The sequence below is a fragment of the Lissotriton vulgaris genome, chromosome 7 (genome assembly GCF_964263255.1).
Source record: "Lissotriton vulgaris chromosome 7, aLisVul1.2, whole genome shotgun sequence".
NCBI lineage: Eukaryota > Metazoa > Chordata > Amphibia > Caudata > Salamandridae > Lissotriton > Lissotriton vulgaris.
The window spans coordinates 1,726,947,103-1,726,961,790 of NC_141695.1; the positions used below are offsets into that span (position 1 = coordinate 1,726,947,103).

The window sequence follows — 14,688 nt, forward strand, 5'->3', positions numbered from 1 at the left end:
TAAAAGAAGAATAAATAAAAAGACATTGGTAAAAGAATTTAGGCCACGAGGGAATTACTCTTTGCTAAGCCACACAGTGCAGTACCATTGGCGACACGCTCACAAGAACAAATCAGGTTATGTGCACCTTCAATTTACTCCGGTGCCTAGGATATGTCATAGCAACCATGAACCGGTAGACCCACTGTAGGGTGCAAGGTTGCACATCTGTCCCCAACACTGATCACCCAGCAAAAATTAAAGTGTGCTACCAGGCCATGTGCCCTTCGAAACAGTTCCACACACCCACTGAGGAAGTGCGGGTGCACGCCTTCAAAGACATTGCAAAACAGTGATGATTAAACATCTCAGCCTAACCTGAACTGATGGGCATATCTCACAGGCATCTCCAATTTTGGAGGGAGAATATTACCTATGTTATGGACACTGCAGCCACATCCAGGTCATTCTATTACCTTTCAGTAAGCAGAAGATTGAACTTGTACTAGGACAATGCAAACTCCATGAGCACAAAGAGAATTACTAACAACTCGTTAAAAGTTATCCCCTACTTTAAAATGCACACCTTGCAGCTGCTGCTGGCATTATCTCTTACCGAAGCTGCATATGGAAGCATGCTTCCTGTTGAAGGATAAGTATTAGTAATGTTAAGGTCCATAGTATAATCTGGTTCAGAACCTACAGTCAAATGGTCAAGTCTTCTGATTGGGACTCGTATATAATAATTTCCTGTGATATTAATTGGTCAAAGATCAAATAAATAAAAGATCTTCTACTACAATGTTTATTGAGGACCTCATTATACTAATTATTGGTATTGGTCCTATAAGAGAGAAGAGACTCTGGGATGAAGCAGGACACCACTGGAAAGGGGCAGCGTGATTTGGACCATGAAAAATTTGCCCAATGGCTTTTTGGATGCCTTATTGCAGAGACTTTGCATTGTGTTCCCAGCCCAGATCTCACACACAACACTGGTGGGTGTCTCACAGGCACAAGCCTATTACAAGTTACATTGGACCTTTGCCCTTTTTCAGAGGTGAGAAGGACATTCTGAGAGTGTCTGTGGCATGCAAAATAAAGAAATTGGTGTGGGTGGTGGGTTTATCTAGTCTGGATATAGTGACCTCGCGGCTAGCACTGTATAGTCACGTATAGCAAAGGTATAGTACTGCAAAATGTCGGGGAGCATACCTGTAAAATAAGTTATCCATGGAAATGCATATACATAAAAAAGAAGCAAACATACAGAGGACAGAAAATGGGTGATATAGGGTGAGGCACTAGTAGGATATTCATGGAGAGTGAGGAACAAAGACGGACGTAAGGAGAGAATACATACAAGGGGAGAGAGTAAGGCGACTCCTCTGTAGAAAGTACAAATGGGGGCACAGGCCAGTGACTCCTGTTCCACAACCTGAGATGGAAAATCACAATCCGCTCATCTGGAGTGAACACACAAAGAAGGCAGCAGTGGGTCTGGGAAGCAGCATTACAGAGATTCAGTCTTTCGACAGCTAAAAGAAATGGCACTCTGGAATGTTAGTCTTGTTAGAAAAATAAATATTAAAACTCTTGCAACCACAACTATAAACGTTCTCTTTAAGTCCTGTCTGCTATCATCACCCTCATCATTAAGATCAGCACACCTTTGTGGTCCAGAGGCTCATGGCGGCTTTATATCAAGTGACCTGCTTTGCAGGGTATGCTCTCCATTTTTTTAAAAAAATATTAACCGTTTTGGGGTTATAAAGAACAGCCAAGAGATTTTCTGGATGTCTTGGAGGGCTCCAGATTTAATAGCTGATATTGTGTAAACAATTTTGACTGACTCTCCACTTGTTTAGAGACATCCGGTCTGTGATGCTTTCCATGCTTGGAGTGATTGAGCCCAGGCAGGGGCTGCAAGATCTATGTAAGGAAAGTGTCAGGTCAGAAACATGGCCAGCCTTAAAGTTTCCATGAAGACATGGCAAAGAAGTGCCACAGTGTGGAAGAGGTACAAGGAAGGTACTTGGCATTGTCATGCCAGGAAACCTTTAAGGGGACCACTGTAATGCATTAACTTGGCCTCTACTAGAACATCAGCTGCAGACCCACACCAACCACAGGTTGGCTTATTTGGCGGCAGAAGAATTGGTGAAGGGCTTCTGCTCTTCACCATCACTGCTCTCTGCTTACTATGGGGAGTCTTTAAAGGTTGAGAGATTTTGAGGAAGTCACAGCTCCTTTTCATCATAACACCGATCCATATTCCAAAGAATCCAGTTACTTAGTTTGATTCAAAGGATGGAAGACTCGCTTGGGGTTCATGGCGGGTCTGCAACATATTTCCAAAGTTTTGCAGCTTATGAAATCATATCCATTGTGTAAAACATTGGCTCCATGAACTGAGAGCAAAATAACCAGAGGGTCTCAGCTGGGGGAGGCTCTCCTTGGTTGACAGCTAACATTGCTGGTTTCTTCTTAATGGCAGCTTTTCACAGAGCTTCACACCCGACCAGTGAAGGAAGTCAGCATCTGGTTGCTACACTGAGCTAGCAAACATTCCATTCAAACAAACATAACCTTGAACGATTCACAGGCGACTTGAAATCCATTAATCTCTGCCTGTGTTCAGGAATGCTCTTGACCCAAGCCAGGGCTTGGATTTCAGTATGAACATCTATCTTCCTGCTACCTTAGGGGCATTCTAATGGGTGTGGAGCTGAGCAGGGGCTTCGAGGGGGTGAAGAGTATGTCGCTTGGTCCATGGGGCACTGCTAAGCTGTGGTTCATGGTTTCATCCAGTCGTCTGGTCTCCACTTCCAAGGTCTCAGGGCCAGGGTCACGGGTCACACAAGCCAATGACTGTGAGAGATCACGGTGCAAGTCCAGGAACTCATCGCTGGTCTTCAGACACCGGTCTACATAGTCCTGCTTTTGCTGTCTCTCCTTGGCCAGCTGTGCAGTAAGACGGGCCACCTAAGGGGACAAAAAGTATGACAGGTAAAGGGTCTAAACAAGACAGACACCTTCAAAGGTAATCTGCCATTTAGCAATAGTAGCGGGAACATTGAGTTCCCTCACTTCATATGTCAGTTTGTTCTATGGGTTAATTCTTGGGAACATTATTCTGCATTTGAAATGTAAACTTGAAATACCACTGCACTATTAGTACTATAGCGTACCAGGAGTACACCTGTGATCCTGCAGCTTGACCATCCACCATCCGTGCACTGTCAGTAGGGGAAGATTACATCAGTGTGTGCTTCACCAAGCTCTACACTGCCTGCTTACAATTTATTTGAAGTAGTCTACCTGTGCACAGCTAGGTCAATAATGGCTGCAGCACTGTGATCTTACCCCAGACATTCCCCGACAGCTCAGTAAGAGCACAGCACTGTGGGCTACATTCCAGCTCAGCCTAATGAGTGGAAAGACCCACAGAAGTGCGAGCTTCCAGCTAAGAGGACTGCTCTTGGGCATAGAAATGCAGCAGTGTGCGTGTCCGTGCAGTAGTACTTTGAGGCATACAACGCACATGAGTCTTCAAGCAGTGTCTGATACGCCTCTGCCATACCATCTCCCCTTACATCTTACCTGTTTCTCCAATTCTAAGTCTGACCGATCAATAGCAGGTTGATGTTTTAAATCCTAAAAAACAGAAAAAAAGTTTAACATTAAACAATTAAAGTACTGATAAAAGTAGGTCATTGCTGGCTCACAACAACCAGTCCTAAGCAGAAAGAATACTACAAAGGGGTGAATAAAGGAAAACATTCAAAGGCAGGGAACATGTATTGCAAGGGTTGCTTCTAAGCACATGAGCAACATGAGTGCAAAATGATATGACCAAAAGAACCTATTCAATACCCAAACAGCAGCCCGCACCTTTAAAATTGAAGGCAATTCAATAGTTTGGACAATTCGCTGAAGTATGTTAGAGTAAAAAATAATTTTAAACACATGCGAACCAGTAGTGTTTTCAAAAGCTCAGTAAGTGATTACAAAAGAGTAAATAATTGAAATACAAGCAATTTCACAATAGAGCAAGTGACCATGGGGAGAGATGTGTAGGATGCGGTGGGAGTGAGCGAGACCAAAAGGGTCGGGGGAGGGGTTGGGGGGGGGGTTTAGATTTAAGCCCTTTTATGAAGGTCAGAAGTAAGGGGCAGTTGGTTCAGTGGTTGGGCACATAGAAGAGAAGACCTTTCTTATTCTGTTTTTGCGCTGACTTCTTGGAAATCTTCTAGATCCATTCTGACTCCTGGGGGCACATAGAAGAGAAGACCTTTCTTATTCTGTTTTTGCGCTGACTACTCGAAAATTTTCCAGATCCAGTCTGCCGCCTGAGGATGGATATTCAAGGGTAATGAATCTGTGGCCTGGCTGTCTCTCTACCAGATAACGCGTTGCCAAAGGAAAGTAACTTGTTTATCTGATGGAGACTTCTAGCCGCAGAGTCCTCACCATTGAATAGATACCGGTCTCGAGTCCAGTTCAAACCAAAAAGTCATGCAGGACCGACTGAGCGAAATGCCAGTCACGATGGACCTGACTCTCCAGGTAGTAATGTTTTGTGAACAAGTGTAGGAATTGACCCGTATCAAGTCAACTAAGTAATCATAATTTTTTTACTATTAGTTGCAGCACATAGTTTTTAATTGACACCCTGGGCCACCACGAATAAATTACCAGGCAAGGATTCCCAGAGGTGCATTTTAACATTCCCCTTCATCCACTTCACACTATTGCACGACACCCGCTCCGCTGTAGTCAGGCGTTGAAGCACAACCAGGCTGCACTCGGCTGCCTGATTGGACCCCGATGATGAAGCATGACACCAACCAGGTTGGTGTGTGAGGGGTTTTTAAACAAAGACTGCTTGTGCCCAGCTGACACAGCTACATTTACAGGTGACATGGGATACTAACCAGATTCCATCACTCCAACACAGTGGGCCAGTCCTCGTTGTTTACTTGATTATACCTCAGGTGTAGGGACTCGCCCCTCAAAACCCTTGCTCTCTATTTTGTTTATTCTACCCATGTGTAGGAATGCCCATATCGCTGCCTGACAGATATCCAGGAGAGGGACGCCACATGATAAGGCATTGGTCACAGACTTAGCTCTAGTAGAGTGAGCCAGCAAGCTCTCAGGAGGCTGTTTCTTGTCTAATATATAGCAGATCTTAATACGTAGGACAATCAATCGAGAGATGGTTCTTTTCTGAACAGCTTTCCTCTTTTTGCTCCCACATAAGCCACAAATAGTTGATCGTCTACCCAGAATTCTTTTGTGTGGTCAAGGAGGAACCACAATGTTCTTTTTGGGTGCAGGCAGTGAGGTCTCTCCTCTTCTTTGGAGGGATGAGGAGCAAAGCACAAGTTACTACTTGTGTAACGATATATCTGTAAGAGACATTAGTTAGCGATAGATTCCTTACCTTAGAATATCCCCAGGCGTCAGACTGGATCTGGAAACTTTTGCGTAGCAATACCCCTGCGCGTCGGTAGGCGTCGTCTGCGGCTCCGCGTCCGTCGTCGGCGTCGTGAGCGCCGGAATGACGTCGTCGGAGTACTTAGACGCCGCCCATGCACGCTGACGTCAGTTCTGATACACAGCTTTTCCGCGCCAGATACGCTGAGCCATGATAGAACCAACACTGGTGCCATGAAACTAGGGCCCTGAAAGGGGATGACCTTAACCCTAGATATCGGTTCGCAGAACGGGGAGTATGGGTGGGTCGGTAAGGAATCTTTCACTAACTAATGTCTCTTACAGATATATTGTTACACAAGTAGTAACTTGTGCATCTGAAAGAGACACGTTAGTGATAGATTCCTTACCTTAGAATAGATACCCCAGCAATACCAACCCCGTGGTGGTGGGTCTGCGAACCAATAATCACACCAGAAAGTCCTGGAGGACGGAACGGCCAAAGTAGCCATCCCTCCGGACTTGACTGTCCAGGCAGTAGTGTCTTGCGAACGCGTGCAGCGAGGCCCACGTAGCTGCCTGGCAAATGTCCTGTAAAGGGACTCCTCGGCCCAGGGCACTAGTGGTCGCCGTGGCACGAGTGGAGTGAGCCCGCAATCCAGCAGGGGGCTCTTTTTTCGCCATGGAGTAACATGCCTGAATACACAAGATGATCCACCGCGAAATTGCCCTCTTGTGTACTGCCTTTCCCTTCTTCACGCCCACGTAACCAACAAAGAGTTGGTCATCCACCCGGAATTGGCGTGTGAGGTCTATGTAATAGGAGAGCGCACGTTTTGGATCCAGACGGTGACGCCTCTCTTCCTCTTTCGAGGGATGCGGAGGCGGAAAGAAGGTGGGCAAAGTAATGGACTGCCCGATGTGGAAGGCCGTGACAACCTTGGGTAGAAAGGAAGGTCGTGTACGCAACACCACCTTGTCAGGATGAACAGATAGGAAAGGTGGAGTACAAGAAAGAGCCTGGAGCTCACTCAGCCTGCTGGCAGAGGTAATGGCGACCAGGAAAGCAGTCTTCAATGTGAGAAGACGGAGAGGACAGTTATGTAGTGGCTCAAAGGGAGCACACATCAGATAAGTGAGAACAAGACAAGTCCCACTGGGGCATCACAAAGGGAACAGGAGCGAACAGGTGTGTGACGCTCTTCAGAAATCTACTTACAATGGGGGACTTGAATAAAGAAGGCTGATCAGGAAGCCTTAAGAAGGCAGAAAGAGCAGAAAGGTACCCTTTTAGAGTGCCCAGAGCAGAGCCCTGCCGGGCAAGGGAAAGAAGAAAGAGCAGCACTTCCGAAAGGGGTGCAGAGAGAGGATCCACAGCCTTTGCTGTGCACCATGCCACAAATCTGTTCCACCTGCAGGCGTATACCAACTTTGTGGAGGGACGCCTGGCTGCCAGAATGATATCACAGACTTCAGGAGGCAAGTCAAATGGCCTCAACTGTCGCCGCTCAATCTCCAAGCTTGTAGGTGGAGACTGGACAGGTTCAAGTGCAGGACCGTTCCCTGCTGCTGCGACAGAAGGTCCTCCCGAAGAGGCAGACGAATCGGGGGATCGACTGACATGCTGAGTAGCTCGGGATACCAGTATCTTCGTGCCCAGTCCGGAGCCACCAGGATAACCTGGGCCCGGTCGCGCCTGATCTTCTTCAGCACTCTGGGCAGAAGTGGTATAGGCGGAAAGGCGTACAACAGACCGCAGCTCCACTCGCGACGAAAAGCATCTCCGAGCGAGTGCCGCCTTGGAAATTCCAACGCGCAGAACTGATGACATTGCGCGTTCTCTTCTGTGGCGAATAGATCTAACCAAGGCTCTCCCCATTGCTGAAAGAGACCTTGCGCCACGTCCGAGTTCAGACGCCATTCGTGATCCATCAAGCACCGACGGCTGAGTTCGTCCGCCCTGGCATTCAGAGAGCCTGCCAGGTGTTGAACCACCAGGGTCACGCCCTGATGTTCCAGCCATTGCCATAGGCGCAGAACCTCCTGGCAAAGGGTCCACGACCCCACTCCGCCTTGTTTGTTGCAGTACCACATGGCGGTGGTGTTGTCGGTGAACACTTGCACTGCACTCCCTCGAACAGAGAGGAGGAATGCTTTCAGTGCTAGACGAATCGCCCGCAGCTCCAACATGTTGATATGGAGCCGGGACTCCGCCGGAGACCAGAGGCCTCTGATCTCCGCCTCTCCCATGTGGCCTCCCCAGCCCTGGAGGGATGCGTCCGTCACAACCACGTGCTCCGGGTGGGGAAGGGAGAGGGATCTGCCACTGACCCAGTCACGGTCCGTGAGCCACCACTGCAGTTGTCTCGCAGTGCCCTCCGAGATCAAGACATGATCGGACAGGTTGCCCTGATGCTGGGCCCACTGAAACTTCAGGTCCCACTGCAGAGCCCGCATCCGCCACCTGGCGTGATGCACCAGAAGGATGCAGGAGGCCATCAGCCCCAGCGTCAACCTGACCGAGATTCGGGATAACGGCTGGAAGATGGGAATCAGAGCCTGAATATCCCGAACCCGCTGTTCGGGTGGGTAAACCCGAAACTGCGCCGAGTCGAGAACCGCTCCGATGAAGAGGAGCTTCTGAGAGGGACACAGGTGCGACTTCGGCACATTGATGGAGAACCCCAGCAAGTGCAGGAGGTCGGCCGTAGTCTGGAGGTGGGTGACGACTACCTGGGGCGAGCCCGCCTTCAACAACCAGTCGTCGAGGTAGGGTAAGACTGATACCCCCTGCCTGCGCAGATGAGCTGCGACCACCGCCATCACCTTTGTGAACACCTGTGGGGCGCTGGTAAGGCCGAAGGGGAGCACGGTAAACTGAAAGTGCTCTTGGCCTACCGTGAACCGCAGGTAACGCCGGTGGGCCGGCAGGACGGGAATGTGGAAATAGGCGTCCTGCAGGTCCAACGCTACCATCCAGTCTCCCGGGTCCAGGGCAGCTAGGACCTGAGCCAAAGTCAGCATCTTGAACTTCTCCTTTCGGAGGAAGCCGTTGACGTTCCGTAGGTCCAAGATAGGGCGTAGGCCCCCTTTGCCCTTCTTGGGTACCAGAAAGTAGTGGGAGTAACATCCACACCCTACTTCTGGCCCAGGAACGCGCTCGATGGCCCTCTTGGCCAAGGGGGCCGTGACTTCCCCTTGCAGAAGTTGCAAGTGATCCCCCGACACGCGGTGGCACTGCGGTGGCATGGATGGAGGGGATGCCTTGAAGGGGAGGGAGTAGCCCCTTCGGACAATCTGCAGCACCCACCAGTCCGAAGTGACTGTGTGCCAGTGGGAGAGGTGATGGCGAACCCTGCCTCCCACAGGCGTCACATGGGCCTGAAAATTCGGACTAGGAAGGTTTTGAGGCAGGTGCTGCTGAGGGAGGTGTGGACTGGCCTCGCCGTGGTCCCTGACCGCCGCCACGGCGGTTTCCACGCCCGCCACCGCGCTGTTGGACATTCTGCGGCGCGTGGCTGACAGTACGTGGTGGGGCGCCCCTTCCGTGGCCACGAAAGGAGCGAAAGGCACCCGATTGTTGGCGTGGGGCCGTGAGGCCTAAGGACTTGGCCGTAGCCCTGGAGTCCTTGAAACGTTCCAGCGCATGGTCTGCCTTGTCGCCGAAGAGGCGACGGCCATCAAACGGCATGTCCAGGAGTGTGGCCTGGACATCGGCCGAGAAGTTGGCGGATCTCAACCAGGCGTGGCGTCGCACCGCCACTGTCGTTGCCATCGCCCTGCCCAGTGAGTCCGTTGTATCCAGCCCACACCAGATAGAAAAGCGTGCTGCATCTCGGCCTTCCGCAAGGGCTTGGCCGAGTTTAGCCTGGACCTCCTCCGGGCATTGTGGCAGCACCTCCGCAACCATGTCCCACAGAGTGTGGGTGTAGCGGCCCAAGAGACAGGCGGTATTCACAGACCGCAGCCCTGAGCTAACAGACGAGAAAACCTTCTTCCCGAACTGTTCGTATCTCTTGGATTCCCTGTCGGGCGGGGCCGACGGGAATGCGGTCTGGAAGTTTGAGGCCTGGATGACCAGACTCTCATGGGTTGCCCGGGGCCGGGCGGTAGCGTCTGGCCACGTTCCTATCCACAGGCGGGCCTGTGGCGGGCTTGGACCAAGTGCCCACAAGAACGTCACACAAGGCCTCATTGAACGGCAGCAGGGGCTCCATGGAGCTTGACTGCGGTTTGAGGACCTCTGTGAGGAGGTTAGTCCTCACGGCCGCGACGGGGAGCTTAAGGTTTAAGGCCTTAGCTGCCTTCGTCAACACTACGCCATAAGTAGAATCCGCCTCCGAAGCCACAGTCGGAGGTGAGTTAAATCCAGTGTCTGGTGATGTGTCAAGACCACTGGCCTCCCCAAGCTCATATGTCCAGTCCTGTTGAGACTGGCAATCTAGTGCCAGAGGGTCCTCGGACCCCGCCCAATCTTCCTCGTCACCGGTGTCCTGTAAACCAGGATTAGCAGACAGGGCCTCCTCGCGGAGATAGAAATCCCCAAAGGCCGACGGAATCGGCGCCCAGCGGCGCCCTCCCGGCGCCTGAGTCGAACCGCAGGAAACATTGGGGGCGGCAACCACAGTGGGCGCTGGGGGCGACACCTGTGGGGACGGCGCCGGTGAGGCCGTAAGGTCGACCGGCGATGCCCCGGATCCGGAACCGGATCCGGTGAGGTCCTGCGGCGCCGAGACCGAAGTCGCCGGCGGCGCCGGGGCCGAAGCACCCGACGGCGTCGGGGCCGAAGCGCCCGACCCGGTAGGACCTCCAGACGGAACCGTTGGGCCCGAAGGCGCCACGGGAACCGACTGAGGAGGGAGGGCTCTCATGGCCATGAGGTACCTCTCGACCTCCTCCGGCGTCGCGCCGTGCCCAGGGACCCGAAGGTGTGGGGCAGGCGGCGACGCTTGCGACTCCCGCGGAGCCGCGTGGGCGGTGTCGCCCGAGCCCCCGGCCGCATCGTGCGAGCGTCGGGGTGGGTCGGAGGATCGATGACGTCGCTCCGACCGCTCATGCCTCTTACCTGAGGACTTGGAACCAGACGATCGGTGTCCACTTCCGGAGCTTCGATGACTCCAACCTCGCGACCTGTCCCTCGACCTCCCGTGGGACCGGGACCTGGAGCGGCGCGGGGCCAACTGCCTCAGCTCGAGTCGCTTGCGGGACCGCTCCCGCCTAGCCTTCGACGTCAGGGCCCGGCAGTCGGAGCTGGTCCGATCGTCGTGGTCGAGGCCTAAGCATTTCAGGCACCGGCGATGGGGGTCCGTAACCGACATGAGTCGATCGCACTTCGAGCAAGGCTTGAACCCGGGCATCCCTGGCACCAATAGAGTCGAGAACTCGACAAAAAGAGAGATCAAAAAGTTCAGTCAAAAATTGACTGGGGGTAGAGCTTCTTCCGGATCTGCGCTAGCTGGCGCGGAAAAAAGAAGAACTGACGTCAGCGCGCATGGGCGGCGTCTAAGTACTCCGACGACGTCATTCCGCCGCTCACGATGCCAACGGCGGACGCAGAACCGCAGACGACGCCTACCGACGCGCAGGGGTATTGCTACACAAAAGTTTCCGGATCCAGTCTGACGCCTGGGGATATTCTAAGGTAAGGAATCTATCACTAACGTGTCTCTTTCAGATGAGGGTAGGCACAGTGTTGCTCTGGCCTACATGGAGTGACAACCTTTGGTAGGTAGATGGCACATGTCCAAAGGACCAGCTTGTCTGGGTAAAAAGTGGTACAAGGATAGCGTACTTAGAGCGCTTGGGGTTCGCTGACCCTCCCGGCCGATGTTATGGCCACCAAAAAGGCTGTTTTGATGGTCAACAGCCTAAGTGGGCAATTATGTAGAGTCACTAAGGGGGCACACAAGAAAAAAGTCAGGATCAGGTTGAGTTCCCACCGAGGTATTAATGGCTTAGGTGGGAACAATGTGTTGCAGAGCTTTAAGGAACCTAGCCACAACTGGTGATTTAAAGAGAGAAGGTTGGTCCGGCATTCACAAAAAATACTGAGATGGAAGACAGATAATCCTTAAATGTGCCCAAAGCAGAGTCCTGCTGGGTCAAAGACAGTGCAAATAAGAGAACTCATGATAGAAGTACAGACAGAGGGTAAACATTGTGAGAGGCTCATCATGATACAAACTTTTCCCAACAGTGTTTACCATCTTGGTGGAAGGACGCCTGGCTGCCAGAATATCATCACAGACTTCGGGAGGAAGGTTGAATGCTGTCAATTGTTGCAGCTCAATCTCCATGCATGGAGGTGGAGGGTGTGCAGGTTCGGGTAAGGACACAGCCCTGTTGCTACGACAGAAGATCCTCCTGAAGAAGCAGCCTGACTGGAGGGCCAATAGATATGCTCAACAGTTTGGGATACCAGACTCTCTGTGCCCAATCCGGTGGCACAAGAATGACCTGGGCCCGGTCGTTCCTGATTTTTTTGAAAACTCTGGGCAGGAGTGGTGTAGGAGCAAAGGCGCACAGGAGTCCGGAGTTCCATGAGAGACAAAAACCGTCTCAGAGGGAGAGCTGCCTTGGAAACTCCAGCATGCATAACAAATCTAACCAAGGCTCTCCCCACTGCTGAAAGAAACCTTGGACCATCTCAGGGTCGAGATGCCGTTCGTGATCCGTTAGCCACCGGTGGCTTAGTTTGTCCTCAGATTTCCACCTTCCCCAGGTGGCAACCCATCCCAGAAGTGACACATCTGGCACTGCACTCAAGTCTTGTTGGGGAAGGGAAAGGGGCCTGCCACTGACCCAATCGCGGTTCGTCAGCCACCACTGCGGATCCTTTGTAGTTCCCTCCTAGATCGGGACCATGTCAGAGCAATTCCCCTAATGCTGCGCCCATTAGAACTTCAGGTCCCACTGGAGAGCCCGCATATGCCAGCAGGCATGTGTCACCAGTAGGCTGAAGGTGGCCATGCGGTCCAACAGCCTCAGAAACAGTCTCACCGAAAGCCAGGAAAGAGGCTAAAACATCAGTATCATAGCCCGAATATCCAGGATCGGTGCTCGGGAGGATAGGTCCCAAACTGCAGCATGTTAAGAACTGCTCTGATTAAAGGGAGCGTCTGAGAGGGAGTCCGGTGTGACTTAGGCTTAGGATAATGAATACCGGCGAGCGCAGGAGGTTAATTAGTCTGAAGGTGGGAGACAACTGCTTGGGGCAAGCCCACTTTCAAGAACCAGTCGCTGAAGTAGGGGAAGACTGAAATCCCTGGCCTCCGCAGATGAGCTGCGACGACCTCCATCACATTGATGAACACTCAAGGGGCGCTGGTAAGACGTATAGGGAGCACAGCAAACTGAAAGTGCTCGTGGCTCACCAGAAACTGCAGATAGCGCCTGTGGGCTGGCAGGAAAGGGATGTGGAAATGAGCTTCCTTCAAGTTCAACAATACACTCCAGTCTCCCGCCTGTCCCATGTGGTTGCTGTTACCCACACCTCAGTACAAAAAGGCTTGGAAGCCTGTTGGCCGTGGTGGCTGGGAGAGTATGGGTGCGGCTGGAGAGCCCTTCTGTAGCCACAAAAGGGAAAGAAGGCAGATTAAGGCGGACGAGGGGCCCTAGACAACAATGAAGGACCTGACAGTAGCTCTTCGGTCCTTGAAGCTTGCGAGCACTGAATCCGCCTGGTCTCCAAATAGGCGATAGCCATTAAAAGGGCATGTCCATGAGGGTAACCTGGACATTCCCTGAAAAAGCAGATGTTCAAAGCCAGGCATGGCACCGTAAGGCCACTGACTATGAAATCACTCTGCCCAGCCAGTCAGTTGTGTCAGGTCAAAATCTGATGGAGAAGTTTGCTGCATCTCTACCTTCGGCAACCGCCTGAGATAGTATGACCCAGGCCTCCTCCAGGACCATGGCCAGCACTTGGGCAACTGAGTGTCAACAAGTATGGAATAATGGGCCAAAACGTGGGCGGTGTTCACCGAGAGAGTGTCAGGCAGGTGAAAGGTATCCAGCTTCTTGGATATCCCCCTCCGGTGGAGTGGTAGGGAACACGCCAGGGTGAATGCGGGACGAGGAGGCGAGGACCACCAAGCTCTCTGGGGTGGGGTACAGGGTAAAGAAATTGAGATCCCAGGAGCGGGACGATTGTGGTGGGCAATCGTCGTATTCACAGGAGCTGCTGTGCAGGGCTTGGATCAGGACCCAAGTAGGACGTTTGTAAGATATTCATTAAATCGGAGTAAAGGTTTTGAGGGAGAAACTCCCAGCTGAAGAACCTCTGTCTTAACATTAGTTTTGAGAGCCACTTAAGGCAGATTAAGGTCCAGGACCTCAATCGCCCTGCGCACCACTGTAGCAAATGAGGCTCCCTCCTCCGTAACCACAGTAGTAGGGGAAACTAGGTGAGGTGTCTAACCCACTGGCCTCATACCAGTTTCCTTCTCAACTGGTTCTTCTCCATAAGGGTCCAATGACCCCTCCCAAACGTCTCCCTCTCCAGGCCTATTGATTAAAAAAGGCACTGGCTCTGCTCCGTGGATGATGCCAGGCGACGCCCATTGGGCTCCTAGGCAGAATCAGGTATGATGATGGGGAGGCATCAATACTGGAGCGGGTGCCGAAGAAGGTGCTCTGGATCAATTTCAGGAACCTTGTGGCCTGCCTGGTGCCAAGGGCAAACCCGTCACTCCAAAGGGGCTAGGCCACCCAAAAGCAAGGAGCATGGCCTCATAAAACTCCTTTAACTGGCCTGGGGTGGCTATAGGAAAATCGGAAAACGTGGAGCAGACCCAGGTTCAGACAGCGATGGCTCACGGGGACTGGAGCGCTGACGTTCCCTCGTCTTGTCGTATGATTTCGACAGACGCGGAGAAGTCGAGAGGTGCTTGGATTTCTTATGCTTGTGGGACTTCTCTGAAGACTTTGAATGCAACAGCGAACAACGAGAGGGGTTCTGCGAACGGTCCAGGGAAATCCCACGTTAACGGGACCTTGACTGTTGTGAATTTGACTGACGGTGGGCGGGGAGGAGTTTGAGCGATCGCTCCCTCAGCACCTTTCGGTGCATGGCCTGGCTGTCTTCACATGCTGTGAAGCCGTGTCCTGGCTCCAGACACCACAAACACATCAAGTGGGGGTCTGTCACCAACATTTGCTATTGACAGGCTCCATACGGTTTGAAACCAGACGGTTTCTTGGATGACATGAACACACCTGGTGATAAAATCGCAAAACTGTCAACAAAAAGTCCAATCAAAAAGTAAC

The 14,688-nt window shown here is 52.0% G+C and overlaps 1 protein-coding gene across 1 annotated transcript in view; it reads right to left on the bottom strand.

Annotated features, from left to right (window-relative positions):
• Nucleotides 1–1,727: 1,727 nt before the first annotated feature.
• The window catches only part of LOC147706462 (uncharacterized), a 265,480-nt gene continuing 252,519 nt past the window's right edge, over nt 1,728–14,688 (bottom strand). Inside the window, exons 32-33 of the mRNA XM_086932975.1 lie at nt 3,583–3,636; nt 1,728–2,964 (exon numbers count right to left, since the gene is read on the bottom strand). Of these exons, the coding sequence (XP_086789101.1) occupies nt 2,677–2,964; nt 3,583–3,636 (342 nt within the window). The 3' untranslated portion in view covers nt 1,728–2,676. The remainder of the gene's footprint in view (nt 2,965–3,582; nt 3,637–14,688) is intronic.